General features: G+C 43.5%; 1 protein-coding gene across 2 annotated transcripts in view; it reads right to left on the bottom strand.

The window, feature by feature from the left end:
• DSP (desmoplakin) overlaps positions 1–17,025 on the bottom strand; it is a 47,393-nt gene extending 30,368 nt beyond the window's left edge. For both annotated transcript variants that reach the window (XM_035124690.3, XM_035124691.3), the window contains exons 1-3: positions 16,324–17,025; positions 1,657–1,759; positions 626–774 (exon numbers count right to left, since the gene is read on the bottom strand). In XM_035124690.3, the coding sequence (XP_034980581.3) occupies positions 626–774; positions 1,657–1,759; positions 16,324–16,553 (482 nt within the window). In that variant the 5' untranslated portion in view covers positions 16,554–17,025. The remainder of the gene's footprint in view (positions 1–625; positions 775–1,656; positions 1,760–16,323) is intronic.
• Between the last annotated feature and the right edge of the window lie 2,375 nt (positions 17,026–19,400).

Below are 19,400 nucleotides of genomic sequence, written 5' to 3'. Positions count from 1 at the left end.
GAATGAAATACAGTCATACCTCATGTTGCGTTAGGTTCATGTTACGTCTTTTCGGCTTGCAAATGTGGCAAACCCAGAAGTGTATACTTCCGGGCTTTGCTGCGTGCATACGCAGAAATGTTCTGCATGCTTCATGCATGCACAGAAGCATTCTGCGTCCTTCGCACATGCGTGGAGGTGTTCCATCGCATTCCGCACTTGCGTGGAAGCGCCGCTCTAGTTGCGGACTTTTCGGGGTGTGAACGGCCCACCCCGGAACGGATCATGTCTGCAACTAGAGGTAAAGGTAAAGGTACCCCTGACCGTTAGGTTCAGTCACAAACGGCTCTGGGGTTGTGCTCATCACGCTCTATAGGCCGAGGGAGCCAGCGTTTGTCCGCAGACAGCTTCTGGGCCATGTGGCCAGCATGACTAAGCCGCTTCTGGCGAACCAGAGCAGCACACGGAAACGCTGTTTACCTTCCCGCCAGAGCTGTACCTATTTACCTACTTGCACTTTGACGTGCTTTCAAACTGCTAGGTTGGCAGAAGCTGGGACTATGCTAAGTGTAAACTGAGGCAACCCCACATATAAGAACTAGAACTCTGTGGAAGGAGGCCAGGAGACAAAAACAGAATGTGGTACCTTTTCTGGTACAGCTCACAGGGCTGCCCCATTTGCCTCATCTCTCTGATCAGCCCATCTAGGATGTCCATGTGCTCGTTTGCCTGAGCAAAACAATCCTCCAGCTCTCGGTTCCTGCTAATCTGGATACCATCCCCATATTTCAGCTCCTAAGTGAGAGGAAAGAAACCAAAAATCACCATATTTAGTTCAAATCCCCACCACCGCAAAAAGAATGTGATAGCAAGAGGCAACATGTGTAAGATGTTCTAAACTCCAGTATTTTTCTGTCAGTAATGCACTGAAACCCATGAAACAGCTACTATTTGAAAAATATGTAGTGTATTATTGATTGTTGCTGTTATCCATTATCATTATTAGCATGCCTAAGCTACACCAGGTACAGAAACAAAAGTGACAAGCACTGCCTAATCTGATAGGTATCAGGTCTCGAAATCTTCTGCAATCACCTGCTAGCTAATCCCTCGTAACTGGAGAGACCAAGGATTGAACCTGGAACCTTCCGAGTTTGCAGAGCAGGTGCTGCACCACTAAGCTACAGAACCTCTCTTCCTAATAAACTGGGGGGTCAGCAACATGGGTGCAACGGAACCCTTGAAGCGTCCTCTTGGTGTCTACAAAGCCCCTGAGCTCCCCGACCCCCAACTACTCCCCCTTGATCATAAGATAATATCTTTTCTCCTTGAACTTGAGGACGACACTCTTTCTACTCTACTGGTTAATTCTACTGAATCCTACCTTGGAAAAATGAAACTACGTTTGTGTGCACTTACTATATTTTCCCATCTCACGAGAGTGCAGCTGATCTGAGGGAGTGGGGAAAGAAGTGACCAGAGGGAGTGGGACCCACAGCACATATTCAAAAAAAGCCAGATGTGCACACAAGTCTTAAAAAGCAGGCGACCCCTGTAATAAACTGTTCTACAGCACTTTTTCCGAGGTCTGCGTTCTCGCTTGCTCATTCAGAGCAGGGAAACAGCATCTCATCCAGGTTAGCATTCCTATAGGTTCAGCGATGGAAGAAAACTTACAGGCTGCACTATGAGTTCGGCCCGCATGAGGCAATCGGAGCAATTTTGCAGGAGGTCTTGAATGGTGTTTTGACGCCTGGACATTGTGCCGGTTCCATTGTGGCTGAGGGAAGGAGAAAGAGAGGCCGCGAATTAATCACACAGATGTCATTAATCATGGATTTTAAACGCGTTTTCCAAAGGCAAGCAGCACACCTTATTCAAATTACAAGTGTTGTAACCTGTGCAGCTTCACAGATTCTCCTTGATACACTTGCCCCTCCTTTGTGTGTGTGTCACACACAAGAGTTATAATGCTGAGTCTGCAGCCTCATAAAAACCACGGTGGGAATGTGAGCTAAGTATAAAAAAAACCAACTGGCTTGTGATTGCCATTCTGCCAATGAAACAATGGTGAATGGTGTATGAAACAGACATTCTTAGTCTAGCTTAGAAACAAACAAGACCACCAGGACAGTCGGAATACTCTGCAAAATTGTCCATTCTCCCTTCTTACCCATCATTCTGTAAATTCCTCCAGAATTATATATGACACCAGATGTCTTCCTTCAAATCCCTCCTTCTTCTGTGAAATCTGGACTGAGATCTCATTTCAAATGAAGCCAAAGCACACACCTCTGTATTTGATTTTGTACCCATCCCTTGTTATCCTTGGCCAACTCCTCTATTACCTCCTCCCTTAACTGTCTACATTTAGGCTAAAAGAACCTAGGGAAAGGGGTTTACTTATCATTATACTACAAAGCATCAAGAGCACTGATGATGGTGATGATGTGATGATGATAAATACTCAAGCTGAAGCCTGTACCTGATATTCTGAACCTGTTATGGATATTTAACCAGACAGAGAATACAGACCAGACCTTGCTTTCTCAACCAATCTACAAAACCAGATACTATTCCAGATTTATATACTGTATGTGGCATCTTGGTGAGGGTATTGCCAACCAGCCTTTTATGTAACAGCGCCTAAGGGCCCAGGCACGACAAGGTTTTGTAATAATAAGAAGAAAGCCAACACATAACGTAAACTTCTGCCACTACTGAAGTTTTATCCAGAACTGTATTCCCAAGTAAACTGATCCTATCCTGAACAAGATATTCAGAGACAGTTTGGGAGCTTGGGATTATATACGTCCAAAGAGAAGGGATCAGAGTGGATTTGGAACCCAATAATGTGGTTCTTTCCATTGGTAAGTATTCCCAAGAGCTCAAAACACGTTCAGTATAATCAGAGGATTTCCGTACCTGGGACTTAATCTGTCTTTTTAGACACAATGATTCCTTAGTGATAACAGTCCAAGAGAACCATCTTTTGGAATTCTGTATTGTCAACTGGAAGACTGAGCTGGGATAGCTCTGTCAGTAGAGCAGACCTCTTAATCTCAGGGTCATGTGTTTGAGCCCCACGCTGGGCAAGAGATTCCTGCACTGCTGCAGGGAGTGGGACTAAAAAAAACCCAGGGTCCCTTCCAACTCTACAATTCTATTACTTTCAAGGCAGAAAAATACATTCTGGAAATCGTGCCTCTAACAGGAATAGCTTAGTAATGTAGTCTGCTTAGAAAATCTCCTTTTATGTAGGTAAAATGTACCAGTACAGTAGAGAAGAGACTACTGTACTAGCTTTGGATAACTTTTTTTTAAAAAAAATGTATGCTACCATGTTGGGGAACCTCTGGCCTGTCTAACGTAACTCGCCAGGCCAGGGTGGCTGGGGGAACCCGGCCAGATGGGCGGGGTATAAATAATAAATTATTATTATTATTTCCCCCAAACACCCACCAGCTGATGTCACTGGTTCTGTCAGCTGATGGGTGGAAGGATAGGGTTTAATCCTGCATTGGCTGCACTCCTCAGTTCGCAGCAGCGAACAGGATCACAAAGCCTAGACAACAGGATTTCCATCTTTGCTCATCAACTGATGAGCAGAGATTAAAGTCCCTTGCCTACTTCTTTTAGGGGCAGCAGGGGGGAGACTGCTGCAGCCTGCTTATAGGAGAAGCAGAGCAAAGTGCAGTTTGAAACAACCTCCCTGTTAAAAGGGGGGGGGGGGTTCTGCTTCAAAGGCCGCTTTATATATAACATACACAAAGGATAGCTGTGTATGAGAGGCTGCTTTGCAAGTGTTTGGTCATGCTGGATTCAGCCACAGGTGCAAGCCTGCACTAGTAGTCTATGGGTGAGGTGCTGCAAACTAGGAGCCACACCTCGCTGATGGCATCAGAGCTCTCCAACAAGCTCAGGCATTTCCCAAATGGAAGCACCTCTATTAAAACAGACCAACAAACTTCCAAGCCTAATCCAGCTGGCTAAGTACATTCACTTGTACTGATTATTTTCTGCAGTGTAGGCTAAATTCTATCCTGTGCACTCAGATTCAAGAGCTCCCATAATAAATAATAATAATAATAATAATAATAATAATAATAATAATAATAATAATTGTTCACCTAGTGACTTCTATGCGATTATGGATTTACATGCAAGTTCATAAAGCAATGAATTAAACATCAAGTGACAACTGGCACATGCAAAACAGCCACTGCTGTTCAAATGCACAATACTTTTAATATCTGCCAAACTTTGCGGCCTGTTAAATGACTTTCTTCATATGACAGCAAGGGCTGCCCCTCCTGATTTAAAGTAGGCTCTATGTCTGATCGAACGAAGCAAAGGAGTAGGAAAAAAGAAACAGAAATTAAGTGAGCTATGTTTCAACAGGTCTACTCTAACCAGGGTGGATAAAAATCAATGATTTTCTAAAATAAATAAATAAATAAAATAATTTATTTCTTTAAATCAGCTTTATTGATTTAAATTGGATTTTTTTTTATTTAAATTGGATTTTTAAAATAAAATGCTTTTGGTGAAAAAATATTTCAAAAGATAGTTTTCTAAAGTTACATTATAGTCCAAAGGCTATTCATCAGGAAATAAGGATTTGTTTTAAGTTTTTCATGTGTGCTAAAACTCAGTCTAAGGTTTTGTTTGTTTTTTTAAAAAACGTTTAACCACATCAGTTATCAAACATGGATACATATGCTACAATGTTATTGTTTTGGTTAAATAAATTGCTTAAATTGTTACCAAGGAAATGATTATTTTTCTCCTTCCAATAAAGTACAGCAGAAAAGTTGTCCAAATATAAACAGTTAACTTATTAAACCTCACAACGATTTCATAATTATCTGTCTATGTATTTCTAATAGTATAACCAAATCAGAAATTTTTGATATAAACTGTAAAAACTACTCTGAAAATTTATTCCAAAAATGAAACCTTCATCTGGTTGTAAATATTAAGATTATACCAGCAAGAATGAGTCTTTCTGTAAAAAAAAAAAAGATTTGAGTCTTACTGACTAGTAATTTAAATTGTGATTTAAATCAATTTGATTTGATATAAATCAAATCCACTCTGACAACTAGCATTGAGTGCAACCCATAATCATTTTCACGTGCTGTTACATGTGCATATGCGATTCAGCCTAAGAAAGATGTCCAATAGTCATTTTTTCCCCAAGGCCTGACTTTTCTATATCAGTTTTGCACTGTGACCATTTCAGCAGGATGTGTGTGCCCTTTACCGGTGGAACTCTAGCATTTACTATGTTGCTGTGGCGGTATTTTTCAATAGATTTGCTATCCGCCCGCCTCGCCCGGTGACTAGACATTCCGTTTCGGCGCCCACAACCCATGTCCCAGAAGCCCTCTGGCTCCTAGTTTTTCCATGCCAGTTTCTAACACTGCTGCATTGTTGCCGTGCAGGGCGACGGAAAAAGGAACCAAACTCAGAAACGACATATTCAAGCAGGGTTCCTAAGTCTTCCAGATTCTTCTTTTGGAATTGGGTGTCGTGGCTTCACCTGTTCAGTGCATGGCATCGTAAGATGCCAGGTGAAGCACAGGTGGGCATGGCTCTGTCAAGTCTGCCTTCCAGGCCAAATGGAGAAGACTTCTAAGGAGGAACATGGCGCCTATGTGACCTTGTGTACGCAGAGTTCCTGCTGATGCCTTCTCCAGTCTATATACTCCTCGTGCCCATCCTCCCACTTTAGACAAAACCCTTGAAGTAGGCAGAGGAGAAAAAGCAGAGAGGTGAACCCCCCGAAGAAGTCCGTGAACCCCCAAAGAAGCACAAGCAGCCACCTGTTTTCTCCCATGGAAACGTAAACCCTTCCAGTGTCCATAATGCACCTTGATGCCACTGTGAGCCATAAAGCGAAGTTCATAGGCATGCTTCCTAAAGGGTAGGTAGAGATCGATCAAGGGTTGTCAGGAGGCTTTGCGAGTAGATTGCTCGCAATTATTGTTGAGGAAATGGTCTTCCCTCCAGCTCAGGGCAAGGGCATTATGGGAAGGACCATATATATTTGTTGATCCAGCATTCAGATAAGAGACTGGCGTTTATTGGCCCAGAATTCAGATAGGGGACTGGAAGAAAGCATAGGAAGCTTTCAATTCATTTTGCGTACGTCCCCCTCCTGCACTGGGGGAGGGGGGGAGTAAATGAAAAACCTCTGCTGAAATAATGAAAATATTCATTTGCAACCGCTCTCCCTGCATGCATTTTCCAACTGCCAGGTGTCATTTTCTGTTTGCAAATCAACAACTTTTGCATCCTTTCAGCAACAGCCACCCATCAGATTTTTCATGTCCCTTTGTAAACAGTCCAGGCATCTCGAGTGTCACAGAGAAAAGAGTGTCCCCCCAAAAACAGCACTGTTTTTTGCTCCACACTTGGGCCTAGCTCAGCAAAGTGCTTTGGGCTTACTGCATGAGGCAGCTAACATGAATGTGGATAGTCCAATTCATTCAGCTATATGTACAGAAGTTGCCCAACTTGTACGAAAAGGATCAGAGCAAAGTGTGCGCATGTGAGAATGCACGCCCAGGTATGCTCCGTTTTGAGTTTGAGGTAAATGGGAATAGGACTCCTCCCATTTTTTACGCTTTCGCACAAAGGTTGATCACTAGCTGGCCCTAATTATTATTTAGATTGCAAACTCTTAAATGGCTGCCTATGAGCCCTACCCAGACACACACCCTTCCTTGGATGTGGGCGGGGTGGGCAGAAAACTCTACACCACCCTAGGAAGAAACCTCAGGGCAATATTACTCAGGTGGGGCCCCACAAGGAAAACTCTTGACTACTATTAAAATATTAAGAATGGTTAAAAATTACTTTTAAGCGTTACTTTTAGATAAGCTACTTCTCTCTGTGTGTATGAGCACGTGCATAACAAGAATTAGTTGTGACTTCTTATTGCTCATATTTAAATAATTAAGCAATTCTCCCATGTGAAAAAAGGAATTGTGCTTTCTATTTTCACCTCCCAACCAACCTGTCTGAACAAGCATGGGGTTACAACGAAAGGCACCCTGGATTAAAGAAATTCAGATGCAAAGGGGGGGGGGAATACCGTGTGCCACGATTAAATCATTGAAGGACCTTGTACAGTCACTGATGCATCACTTGGAGATACGGTAATGCAGGCAACAGTAACTTCTGACATTAATTACACATGGTGGCCCTTAAAGAAATAATGCAGCCTACAAGGCGTAGAGAAAAAGGGAGTTAAGCTGTTATTATGTGCATTAATTTTTCTGTATATGGATGCAACGTATTACCACTGTGGTAAATATATGAGATCGGAGGTACAGAACATTTCAGGAGATGCTCTAATTCCAAAACGAATAGAAAGAGCTGGGGGAAACGCCGTGGATCACTGAGGGCAGGACTCCTCACTCTGTCAAGTGTATCATACAATGCACTCTGTCCCACTGAGAGCCTCTAAGGCAGGCATAGGCAAACTCCAGCCCTCCAGATTTTGGGACTTCAATTCCCACCATCCCTAACTAACAGGACCAGTGGTCAGGGATGGTGGGAATTGTAGTCCCAAACATCTGGAGGGCTGGAGTTTGCCTATGCCTGCTCTAAGGTCTGCCAAGATTCTCCCCTAAAGTACCTGCCACACACATCTGATTTAAAATTATCTTCTGAGGGTAAGAGCTATTCGACAGTGGAGCAGACTACCTCTGAAGGCGGTGGAGGCTTTCAAGCAGAGGTAGAATGGCCATCTGTCAGGCATTCTTTAGTTGGAATTCCTGCATTCCAAGAGGTCGAACAAGGCGACCCTGAGGTCCCTTCCAACGCTATGATTCTATGCTATGGAATAAGGCAAATACCATTTCAACCAATCCCTATCTTTGCCACGTTTCCTACCCACACTCCACCAGTCTAAATCGCCCATGATACCTACTTCAAAACTGGTGGAGATGTTTTGAAAGAGTCTCAGTTATCTATTGTTCACAAAGCCATGATCCACCACACGCTTATTTTCATTTTTAAAATCCCAAAGCGACCTTAAACATACACAACTGTGAACTTCACTGCCCCCTAAGATTGGATACTCCCACACCAAAAAGATTAACACCAGAATAAAATTTTGCTGGCATTTACAACTGTGGTTGGATGCGACTTGCACAGAAATGAAAATCAAGTGTAAATCTCTACACCACTAGTAATTGCTATTTTGAAAGAGTTCACACACCCATTCCTCATCAGCTGCAGAATGCTGCTATGATTAGGTTTCCATTGGTTTTGTTTCTTAAACTTTTAAAAGGTTAAATGGCACAAATAAGACAGATCCAATGTCTGTCCCTTTCAAAACTAACCCAGGAATGTGCCAAGCAGCCTGTTTGCTTGTTTTTTTTAATAAGTTGGAGGCTATTTGGGAAATTACAAATTTTATACCTTTTATACATTGGAGACCACTTCCCCCAAAAATGAAGCAATTAATAAATTGCTCCAATAAATAAATAAATAAGGCAAACCTGCCTCTGCAATCGTAAAGAACTTTACTTCCTTTTTAAAATGCTAACAGCCTGAGGTCACACAAAACACTGCCCATTCCTAGCTTTGGAGAATCGTAACAGCAAAACTAAACATTAATCTTCCCAGGGATTATCCAGTGACGTTATCCCCCACTGTACTTTCCCTGCACTTTCCTACTGTAGCATAGTCACTCTCCAGCATTAATTCCCCTTGCTTTGTTCTCCTTAACCAAGGTTCAGCATTACATGCAAACTATCGCTATGGTTCCCAATTCTTTCAACCAATCCTTGAAATGAGAGTTAAAGTCGGCATGCAAAACCTTGATCAAGAAACAGCCTGTTTAAGTGTTCACCATGGTTAGCAACAGTGCATAAGTAATACCGAATGGTGATTGAAAGGAGGCTTATACAAGCCCACAACCTACTTCTGATCCATTTGCCATGGTTAAGAGAGTAGCAGACTAAAAATCTGCACTGGGCCCGAATAGGGATTTGAACACAGGACTTCTTTGTATTGCAGCCTCTCCACTATGACACACTGGCTTCACTCCTTTAGGACTGTGTACCCCATATCATTTGACTTCAAAGAGAATCATCGCACAGTTAATGACACAATATTTGGGCATCAAGCATGCTGCCTCAGCACACCCAACTTTGGGGCAATGCTTAATGTGCAGCTCTCCCAGAGTCTGTGGCAAAGAGGCTTATCCCTCTGGTAGTTTCTCATGTCAAAAGATTCACTGTGTTGCAGCACTCTTTGCTTCTAGTGGGTTTATTTTATTATTATCATTTCTCTCTCCCTCTCTTGAGCTAACCCACCTGCGATAATTAGCTCTGTGCAATTGAAGTGTACTTGGCAAGCAGCTTCTGCTCTTTGCTTTTTATCGTGTGATCATTTCATTAGTCACGGCATATACAGGACACTCCTAACGCACAACTTGGGATATTGCGATGGGGTGGCAGCCTTCCTTTATTAGCAAAGAAGAGACTTGGTATATTTATTCACACAGGGCAGGGCTCTGAAAACTGAGACATAGGAAGATCCCAATTTCTTTTTTTTAAAAAAAATAAGCTGCAATTCTGGTCTTTGCATGACTGTTCAGTCTGCTATTCCGACTTGCCTGTGCAAGTTACATTGGAAGGACATTTGCTACAGCAGATTTTGAAGCGGCTGTTATGATCGTTAGTATCAATGCAAGTACCATACACTTGGAAACCTTATGCAGGCCAACTTTAAAGGAAACAGTTACAGCGGTGGGCGGGGGGGGGGGTATTGAACAGTGGTAACTTGGTGATTGAGAGTGCGAATTGTGAGGCAGGAAATCCCCAGGTAAATATTGCCATGAACTCTCTAGGTAACCTGATGCAAGCTACTTAATAACCTTGACCTCAGTATATGTCACTGGTAGGATTTCTAAGATAACGCATACAAATTATTCTATAAACCTCTGTACCTCCAAACAGCAAGATGGAGAAAATCCCCTGGCAGAAGATGGCCATCCTGTTATAAAAGCACCAGATAAAGAGATCAAGAAGCTACATGCTGGAATTAGGCTTGAAAATAACCTTCTGCTGGTGTCAGTAGACAGATGTTTTCAAGCCTAAATGGGGGTCTGGGATGGTGAGGAAGGAAAGCTGTGAGAGGGATGTAGTGGTTAAGAGTTTGGACTAGAGAGACCCAGGTTCAAATTTCTACACAGCCAGGAAAATCAATAGGTGACATTAGGCCAGTTACTATCTCTTAGCTCAACCTACCTTGCAGGGTTGTTAAGAGAAAATAGGCGAGTAATCTGAACTACATGGGGCAGGGCAGGATTTTACAAAAAAAAAATTAAAGTAGTAAGTACAGAATCATAAAATTTTCAGCAGACATGTTTTATCATCATAATTATCCAATGCTCTATCACAGTGGTTCCCAAAGTCCCCCCCCCCCCGCAAACGGAGGCCTGGAAATTGTTGATGGTCTTAGTGGACCTCTTAATTATTACAACGGTGTTTGTCACTAATGTAATGTGCTTTGCCAGATGTTGTACATTTTTAAATATTGTCTTTTTATTGCTCCTTGCATTTTATTGTATTGCAATTCGCGTTCCACAGAATTCTATTTTTAACACAATTAAAACGCATGCAACATTAAGAAACAGAAGATGTTGCATAGCAGGGGGGGGAAATACAATTTTAAAACAATACAGACATTGAATGAGGACATGCCACAGACTACCTCAATGAGGCTTGTGACCCATCAATGATCCATGGACCACATTTTGGGAACCCACACTGCTCTACCACATGGAGCGCCATCATTTTCATCTCATTCAGCATCACTGTTGTGGATCCTACATCAAACTGGCTAAAGATCTGAGCAAAAAAATAATATGTGGACACACACCTGTACAAATAGCATAGTGCTGCTGATGTTCATCGAGTAAATACTTGCAAAGACTGTGTGTCGACAGGAGGCAAACACCACCCTGTAGTTACAGAAGCCAATACCACTAGAGTAGGCAGAGGCAAACTCAGCCCTCCAGATGCTTTGGGACTACAACTCCCATAATCCCTAGCTAACAGGTCCAGTGGTCAGGGATGATGGGAGTTGTAGTCCCAAAACATCTGGAGGGCAGAGTTTGCATCTGCCTGCGCTAGAGGTATATAAAGACCTTTGGTTTCTCTCAAACCTACTGGGAGTAGCTTTAGCTATTGTGCTCTGCGGTGTGAACAATTCAAAGGGATTGCTGGTTTAAAACAGTGCTAAGGGTGTTATAAAAAAATTTTTTTTAATTGAATTGCAGAAACAGGCTGGCAACTGAGGGCAGCAGGGTAATTCCCTGTCAGTTGAGGTTCCACAGAAACCACCCTCTTCCTCAGTTCCCAGGGTTACAGAAGCTGGGAACATTACAGAGACAGCTTGCTCAACCCCTCGGGGCAGGGAGAGGCTGGCAATGCTACCTGAGCAAGGTACTAGTTAATAAAATGAACAAAGGGCGACAGAATAAGCCTTAGCAGGACAAAGACTCCGCCCCAAAGGTAACTATGCTGAAACTCTGATGGAAGTATCGTCACTTTTGCATTTAAATTTTCATATTTCTCTTTCTCTCTCTCACACACACAAGCAGTATTTGTTTGGATGCAGTTCATAGAAAAATTAGTAACTGGGCTAAACGCCTGATATTGAAGACTAATTTCTGAGAAGTGTGCAAAGTTTCGGAAGTTTTTGCAGGCACAAAGGGAACACAGAGAAATAAAGAAAACGCGCACTGAATTTTGTGTTTAACAAGTGCTCCTCTGAAATGCTGCATGCTTTCCAGGAAAGTCACTAGTTGTCGGAAGGATAGAAGCTATTGTTTTTACAGCCTTCTATTGCCTAATGCACTTCCTCTGCTACCAGGTTTACTAATCTACGGTAATCTGAACTACTTTCAGTAAGGGAACTCATGGGATGAATTCATGGGATAAACTATGCTGTCACTAAAGACAAAAGCAAGGTTTCTAGTCCTGCGTCTATCTTGAAATATTCTTCTGAGGTTACATGGGATAGTAATTAAATTGCTGGCAGCTTTTGCTGGGCTGACAAGGGTGTAAATCTGCCATGTAATCAGACTCCAATTTGGGCCCAGATAAGGTTTAACCTGTGAAATACAAGAAGCTTGCGAAACTTGCAATACTATGTGCAGTTCTAACTAGTAAATCACTGATTAACAAACAAGTGGGCAGATCCTTTTGAAACAATACAGAGCCAGCATTCCTTTCTTAATTTAGGCACCAAATTATACTCACAAGTAACTCAACTTTCTGTAATAAAAGTTCTGCAAGACGCTAAATTTGTGGAAACCAGCCCTAAATTTAGCCTCCAGTTCTGCAACAGGAAAAGTACAAAATTATATAAATAGTTTAGCATATCTACTTGTACAGCATTTTATACAGGGAATCAAACTAGGGTCATAATGAACCAGGCACATCTATTGCATACCTTCAGTTAGGCTGCAGTCCTAACCATGTCTATTCAGAAGCAAGTTCTATTGCAGGCATCCCCAGGCTTCGGCCCTCCAGGTGTTTTGGGCTACAATTCCCATCTTCCCCGACCACTGGTCCTGTTAGCTAGGGATCATGGGAGTTGTAAGCCAAAACATCTGGAGGGCCGCAGTTTGGGGGTGCCTGTTCTACTGGATTCAACAGAGCTTATTCCATGGTAAGCGGAGTTAGGACTGAAGTCTTATTTATCAACGTGCTTGTATGGTGGCCCTGTTCAGCCACACAAGCACCAAGGAGCTGATATGCAACAGCAGTAAACTGGAAAAAAAGATGGAACAGCTCAGAGCACCTTCAATTGTTCAGTCCTACACAAAAGGAAGTGTAATAATGAGATGCTGAACCATGACTGCTAAGGTCAACCTATACTTATAGAGCCCTGAACTTTTCAACACCCAATGGAGAGGAAAAGTTCCTGGAATCCTGTGTATGGTTACCAGGTTTAATTGCTTCAGGGCTCCTATGCACTTAAACAGCTACATGACAGGTAAAAAATCCAACAGGTGAAATTCATGAGCCTGGCCAAATATTTAACCTACTGCATTCCTGCCATTTTCCACATCCACAAGAGTACCTCTGCCCATGATCACAGATTGTACTGCATATGCTAAATCCTATCTTGCCTCTGCATAGCTGTTGCTGAGCTAGCCTGGGGTGGTTGAATGTCCAGATATACAATGCCCAGATATATAGGGAATCCTAATCACGTTTTCCAAGGTCGTTAAGGCTTACTTTCTAGAAGGGAAGAACTGTGCCCAGAAAGCTCCAGAATTGTACCACTAGAAAGAACTGCATGAAGCATTCTTCAATAGACGTGGGAACTTAACCCCATTTATCTCAGTACTCAGTACTTTTAACTCACTCTTTCAACCTCCATTCCCCATCTGTAAAACGGGAATTAACAATTTAGGATGAATTAAGTTGTGTCCCAACTTCAAGAAGAGTTTAGGTTTCTGAGTGTATACCACATTCTGAGTGTATACCACTGAGACAACACTTCTGCTGGAGTTTCTACAAGACCCATAAATGCTGATTCTATTTGCTTCCACACAAAAATACACTACTGCAACTGTTCTGATGTATGACGTGGTTCAAACTCGATATATTGCACATGAACAATATATGTAAAATATCCATTATGGTCTTTTCAGCATCAGGTGAACACTTTATTTTCCCAGGCTTTTCAATCTGAAATAGTCCTTTTCAGATCACTTGTACTGTACTGGTGTTATCCTCTGCTGCTAGTTTTAGTTTGTTTTGGATTTGTTGTCACTTTGCATTATTGTAAGTTACTGTTTTAATTCTGCTTATAAGCCAAACAGAGAACATTTTTCTCATTGCAAATAAATAGGTAAAATATATGTGAAGCTGCCCTGCTAAGCTGCCTACAGCCAGTTGCAGGTAGGTAGCCGTGTTGGTCTGAGTCGAAGCAAAATAAAAAAATTCCTTCAGTAGCACCTTAAAGACCAACTAAGTTTATATTTTGGTATGAGCTTTCGTGTGCATGCACACTTCTTCAGATACACTAGAAACAGAGAGTTTCTCAGTGGGGCGGGGGGGGGGAGCAATATAAACAAAGCAGAAGAAATAAAGTGCCGAGGGTTATGAGGTGGGGTGGGGATGAGAATGGAATGATTCTTCAAACACAGAAGGGGGACTTGAAAACAAGCATGCTGTTTTACCAGCTGCCTGTGGATACACGCCCACACAGAAAGTGCAGCCCAAGTTCCGAAAAAGTAAACAGCTGCATTGCAAGGTGGACTGTGGACTTGTATTTTTATCGTTCATGCAGACAGATCAGCTTGTCCTTGGTTTCCTATAGCAGCTTATCTACATTCCTCTGGGAATTTTTACATTCATAGAACACCACACACCAATGTGGCACCATTACTGGAATAGCTTCCAGGTGTCATTTTTACTGTGCATTCATGATGATTTGAGCTCATAATGCTAATCAGAGCAGCCATATGCAACCTGGATTTGTACCTGGAAAAGTTTTGCCACAGTCATCCTGCTTCATTTCTAGTACTTATCCAGTGACTTTCTGCTGAAATCCCCAAATTTTGCATAAGAAAGGGAGTCCCCCCCCCTTTGCGGCACTTTAGTTCCTGCTGAGAGCATTAAAGTGGTAGCATTTGAGGAACCACTGCAGAACAACTAATAAAGCAGGATCAATCCATGAGTAGTGCAGGTTGGTTGTGTCAAGAGCAGGCATCCCCAAACTTCGGCTCTCCAGATGTTTTGGACTACAATTCCCATCATACCTGACCACTGGTTCTGTTACCTAGGGATCATGGGAGTTGTAGGCCAAAACATCTGGAGGGCCGCAGTTTTGGGATGCCTGGTCAAGAGCAACAATTCTGTAAAACGTCAATCTGGAGGTGTCCAAGGTGCAGAGGAAAAGTCCTTTCTGAGCTGTCTAACAAACTACAACCCAGCTAGTAAAAAACAAATTACTGAACCTCAGAAAAGGAGGAATAAATTTATGCGAACTTGAACTGCAAAACACATTCCTCAGAAGTTGGTAACTTCTAATCTGCAAGCTCAAGTCCCCCCCCCCAAATGTAAAATGTGCAGGACAGTATCAGACTCAGTGAAAAGAACAATGCTCACAAGAGCACTCTCATCACAGTCCACCTCTTCCACAGCTCAACCACACCACTGAAACCACATTATGAGCCGGAGTTAAATGAAAACCAATCAAATGTAAATAATAAAACAAGGTAAAGGACTTTTTGATATGTCAAGGTTTTCCTTCTACAGAATGCACTTCCATGTTAGAAATAACACAACCTGCATGACCGATGAGTCACAAATGTCTACAGCTTCCCACTACATGCATGTTTGTTGAACTACACATGTGAAGGACTGCGCAATTCACATGACGCTGAAGCCAGTCACTGCTCCCTGATAAATCTGAGTGATACAGCTTGTTTGGAAAACATTTGTGGCATACCTTTTGGGTGCACTTAAAGCTTCATAGGAAATGTAATGTGTGAAGTGACTCACAGGTGCATGTTATCTTGTAAACAGCAGTGCCTTTTGAACAGGAAAATATAACACATTTTTCCCTTTTTGGGGCAATAAATCCAAAGTCTTTCTCAAGGGAGAGCTAGCTACATTTAATTATTCTTCAGCAGTTGTATCACTTGAAAGAACTGGGTAAGGATGAAGACTTTCTCAGCCTTGATTTCTGGCAACTCCCACTCACAAGTCAGTCTCTTATACTGCAAAGGATCCTTATCTGGGGAAACTTAGCTGGATTCCAGAAGGTTATCAGCCAGAGGTTATCAGCCAAAGGCATGTAAGAGATAAGGACAAGAGCTGCCATGAAACTTTACGTTTTCAATGGGGCTGAGATCCCCCCCACTTGCAAGGAGTTCTCATCAGCCCCTTCTCCCCCCCCACCCGCGCTCTAAAATCCAACAACAAACAACTGAGCCAGACTTCAAAACACAGAACCTGCAGAGAACCAGCAACAAAAAGTTCTGAACTTCGCCGCGCGTTCACTTTTTTTTAAGAGGCCCCCGAGGCTTTGTCAATACTCCAAATGCAACCACTATCTTCTCCACCAATAAATTAAGTGCAATGTGGAAAGTGGGTAGGGGCGTCGTCAAATGAATGGATGGATTTATTATTCACATACAGAGAGCTTTGATCACAATCAAGGGTGGGAACCATTTCATAAACCGCTTCGGGTTAGCAACAGCGAGCTACAAATGCGCGCCTAACGCGTGCGTCTTGTTTCCAACTGGAAAATACGAAAAAAACAGGATGGAAGATCTAGGCAGGGTGCACTTACGTGTATCCTTCCGAGCTCATGTCCCCGTAGTTTTTCTGGATGTAATACATCTTATGAGTGTGGGTATGGCTGCTTCCCCCTCCTCCTCCACCACCTCCTCCACCACCACCTCCGCCGCCGCCGCTCAGCATCGCATGGTTGTTAATATCATAGCGCATATCCGGCCCGGAGTCGGTTCTGATCATCCTCCCCACCGTGTTGATCCTGGGGTGGGATCCGTTGATGCTCATCTTGGCGGCTGGGATGCTCGCTCAGACTTGGGTGCCTCAGAATCAGAAATGGAAAGCCACTGTTCAGAACAAAAGCATGAACTTCTCTCGCGGGCGAAAGGCTGCTCCCCTCTGGCTCTCTTTCTTCCCCTCCCTCCAACGCCCGGCAGCAAGGAGCCTTCGCAAGGCGCAAGTCCTCACGGAGTTAGTTCCGGGCAGCCAAACCCCAAAAGCGACAGAGTTCAAAAAAGTCCCTCCAAAAAAGAGAAAGAGAAAGCGTGCAAAGGTGGTGAGGCAAAATGGAGGTCAAAGGCCGGGGTTGGGCATTAAAGAGGGGAAGGGGATTGGAAGGGGAAGGGAGGGGTCAAATGAAGAGCAAGGTAGGAACTTTTAAAGGAAAACAGAAAGAGAGAGAGAGAGGCGCAGGTCTTGGTGGTGCTGAGCGGCGGCGGCGGCGTCCAGGTGAGGAGGCAGCCGAAACTGCGGCGTTGCTGGAGATGGTGGCGGCGGGCGGGGATTGGGGAAGAGGAGGAGACGGGCCAGTCCCCTCCCTGCTGGCACCGGAGAGGCCAAGCCACACCTTGGGCGATTCTTTGCTCAACTTGCAAGCCTGGGCGTGGAGCCGCCGCCCTCCGGCCCCCCTGCTGCTGCAGCCCTCGCCTGGCGACTTGGGACACTTGGAGAGGCTGCGCGGCAGCCCTCCCTCCTGACATCTCTCTCTCCGCCTTTACCTGGGCCCAACCCAGAGGCGAGGGAGCCAACGCCCGGCTCGCTCAGGCGTCCTTACCGCGCAGGAGGAAAGGAAAGTGCTGAGGCCCCGCTGGCCCCACCCTGGACGGCGAGGAGCCTCGGGAAGGCGCGCGGAGGGGGCCGGGCTGCGCCTGGCAGCTCAGTGGGAGAAAACCTCCCAGGAAGGCAACTCCCAGGAGCCGAATGTTCGAGGGTACCGCCCCCCCCCACAAAGTTTTTTTTTTAAATTTTATTTTATTTAAACTTTTCATATTTATACATTGGCACTGATTTTACAATCCTTTTGACATTTCAAAACTTGACTTCCTTTCCCCGCTTTCTGTGGTTACTTAAATTCATTTTTAGTATCTTCTGCACAGCCAAGTTAACTTAATTTGTTGATTTATTCATCTTCTTTAAATATATACTCTTATGAAATTGCAGGTTATTACAATAATCCTGCCAATGTTTTTATCTGTTTACAATTTATCTGTAAATATTCAATAAACCGTTTCCATTTTTTAAAATAAAAGTTTGTTATCTTGATTTCTTATTCTTCCGGCAAGTTTCGCCATTTCTGCATATTCCATAGGTTTTGGTATCTGTTCTTCCTTTGCTGGGACGACTTCTTTCCATTTTGGGGCAAGTAACATTCTTGCCGCTGGCAGTCCCATACATGAATATGTTTCTATACACTTTAGGTCAGGGGTCAGCAACCTTTTTCAGCCGTGGGCTGGTCCCTCAGACCATGTGGTGGGCCGGACTATACTTGTGGGGGGGGGGTGAACGAATTTCTATGCCCCACAAATAACCCAGAGATGCATTTTAAATAAAAGGACACATTCTACTCATGTAAAAACATGCGGATTCCCGGACCATCCATGGGCCGGACTGAGAAGGTGATTGGGCTGCATCCGGCCCACGGGCCTTAGGTTGCCTACCCCTGCTTTAGGTAGTTCTATCCCTATAATTCCCAAGAGAAAAGCTGCTGGGTTTTTTATGAACATTATTTTGAACATCTTTTCATTATATATCATCACAAAGTTGATGGGCATTGCCTTTCAAGCAGGGTGCATGTGCTCAATTGTACGGGGTGGGACTTACCTGGCCCCTACCCCAATACTTTATTTATTACATGTCTATCCAGTCCTTCCTTCCAAAGGAGAGGAATGTTTACCATGACTGAATACCATTTACTGTTCCGGATCAGGCAGCTAAGGGTCTTGAACCAGCCCCAGTTATTCCATATGAATTAATGCAGAGTACCAGGTTGTGTCTGGGGTATATGTATGGAGTGTGTGATTTGTTTTCAAATGGTATGCTTGACCAGGGATGCCCCACCACCTTTAGTATGTCCATATTTATGCCTTAAAGTTTGATTAGTTTTTAACAGTAGCAAAAGGAAGTATGTAGTAAAATCATAGTAAAGGTAAAGGCAAAGGGACCCTGGGGGTTGCAGTGCTCATCTCGCATTATTGGCCAAGGGATCCGGCGTACAGCTTCCAGATCATGTTGCCAGCATGACAAAGCCACTGCTGGCAAACCAGAGCAGCACACAGAAACACCGTTTACCTTCCCGCTGTAGCGGTACCTATTTATCTACTTGCACTGGTGTGCTTTCGAACTGCTAGGTTGGCAGGAGCTGGGACCAAGCAACGGGAGCTCACCCCGTCGCAGGGATTCGAACCGCCGACCTTCTGATCGTCAAGCCCTAGGCTCTGTGGTTTAACCCACAGCACCACCTGCGTCCCTAAAAAATCACAGTACAATCAGTCAAAAAACAATTACTTCCTATGAACCAATGGACACATTTTCTTATACCAACTATTAAATATATCTTAAAGACCTTTAAGGCCAAGTAAGTCTGAGCACACCAAGTTAAAGCCGAACAGGCGAAAAAAAAAAGTATCTGTGGTTGCCGATAATATTGTAACAGATTCCCTTTCCTGAGAAGACTGTCAGATTTTTGAACCTTTGTGGAAGAGCCGTTAAATTTTTCTCTTTATACTGGCATCCAAATCCCAGACTTAATTCTAAGTGAATAATGTTCATTTAATTGGGTAACTGCCTTTGTTGTGTGTGGTTTTATTTTGTTTCATTTTCTGCTGGTGTTACCTTCCTTGACCCCTTAGGCAAGGA

This window comes from Zootoca vivipara, chromosome 8 (genome assembly GCF_965207765.1).
Source record: "Zootoca vivipara chromosome 8, rZooViv2.hap1.1, whole genome shotgun sequence".
Taxonomy (NCBI): Eukaryota; Metazoa; Chordata; class Lepidosauria; order Squamata; family Lacertidae; genus Zootoca; species Zootoca vivipara.
The sequence above is the reverse complement of the archived record's forward strand: the minus strand, read 5'-3'. Positions and strand labels throughout refer to the sequence as shown.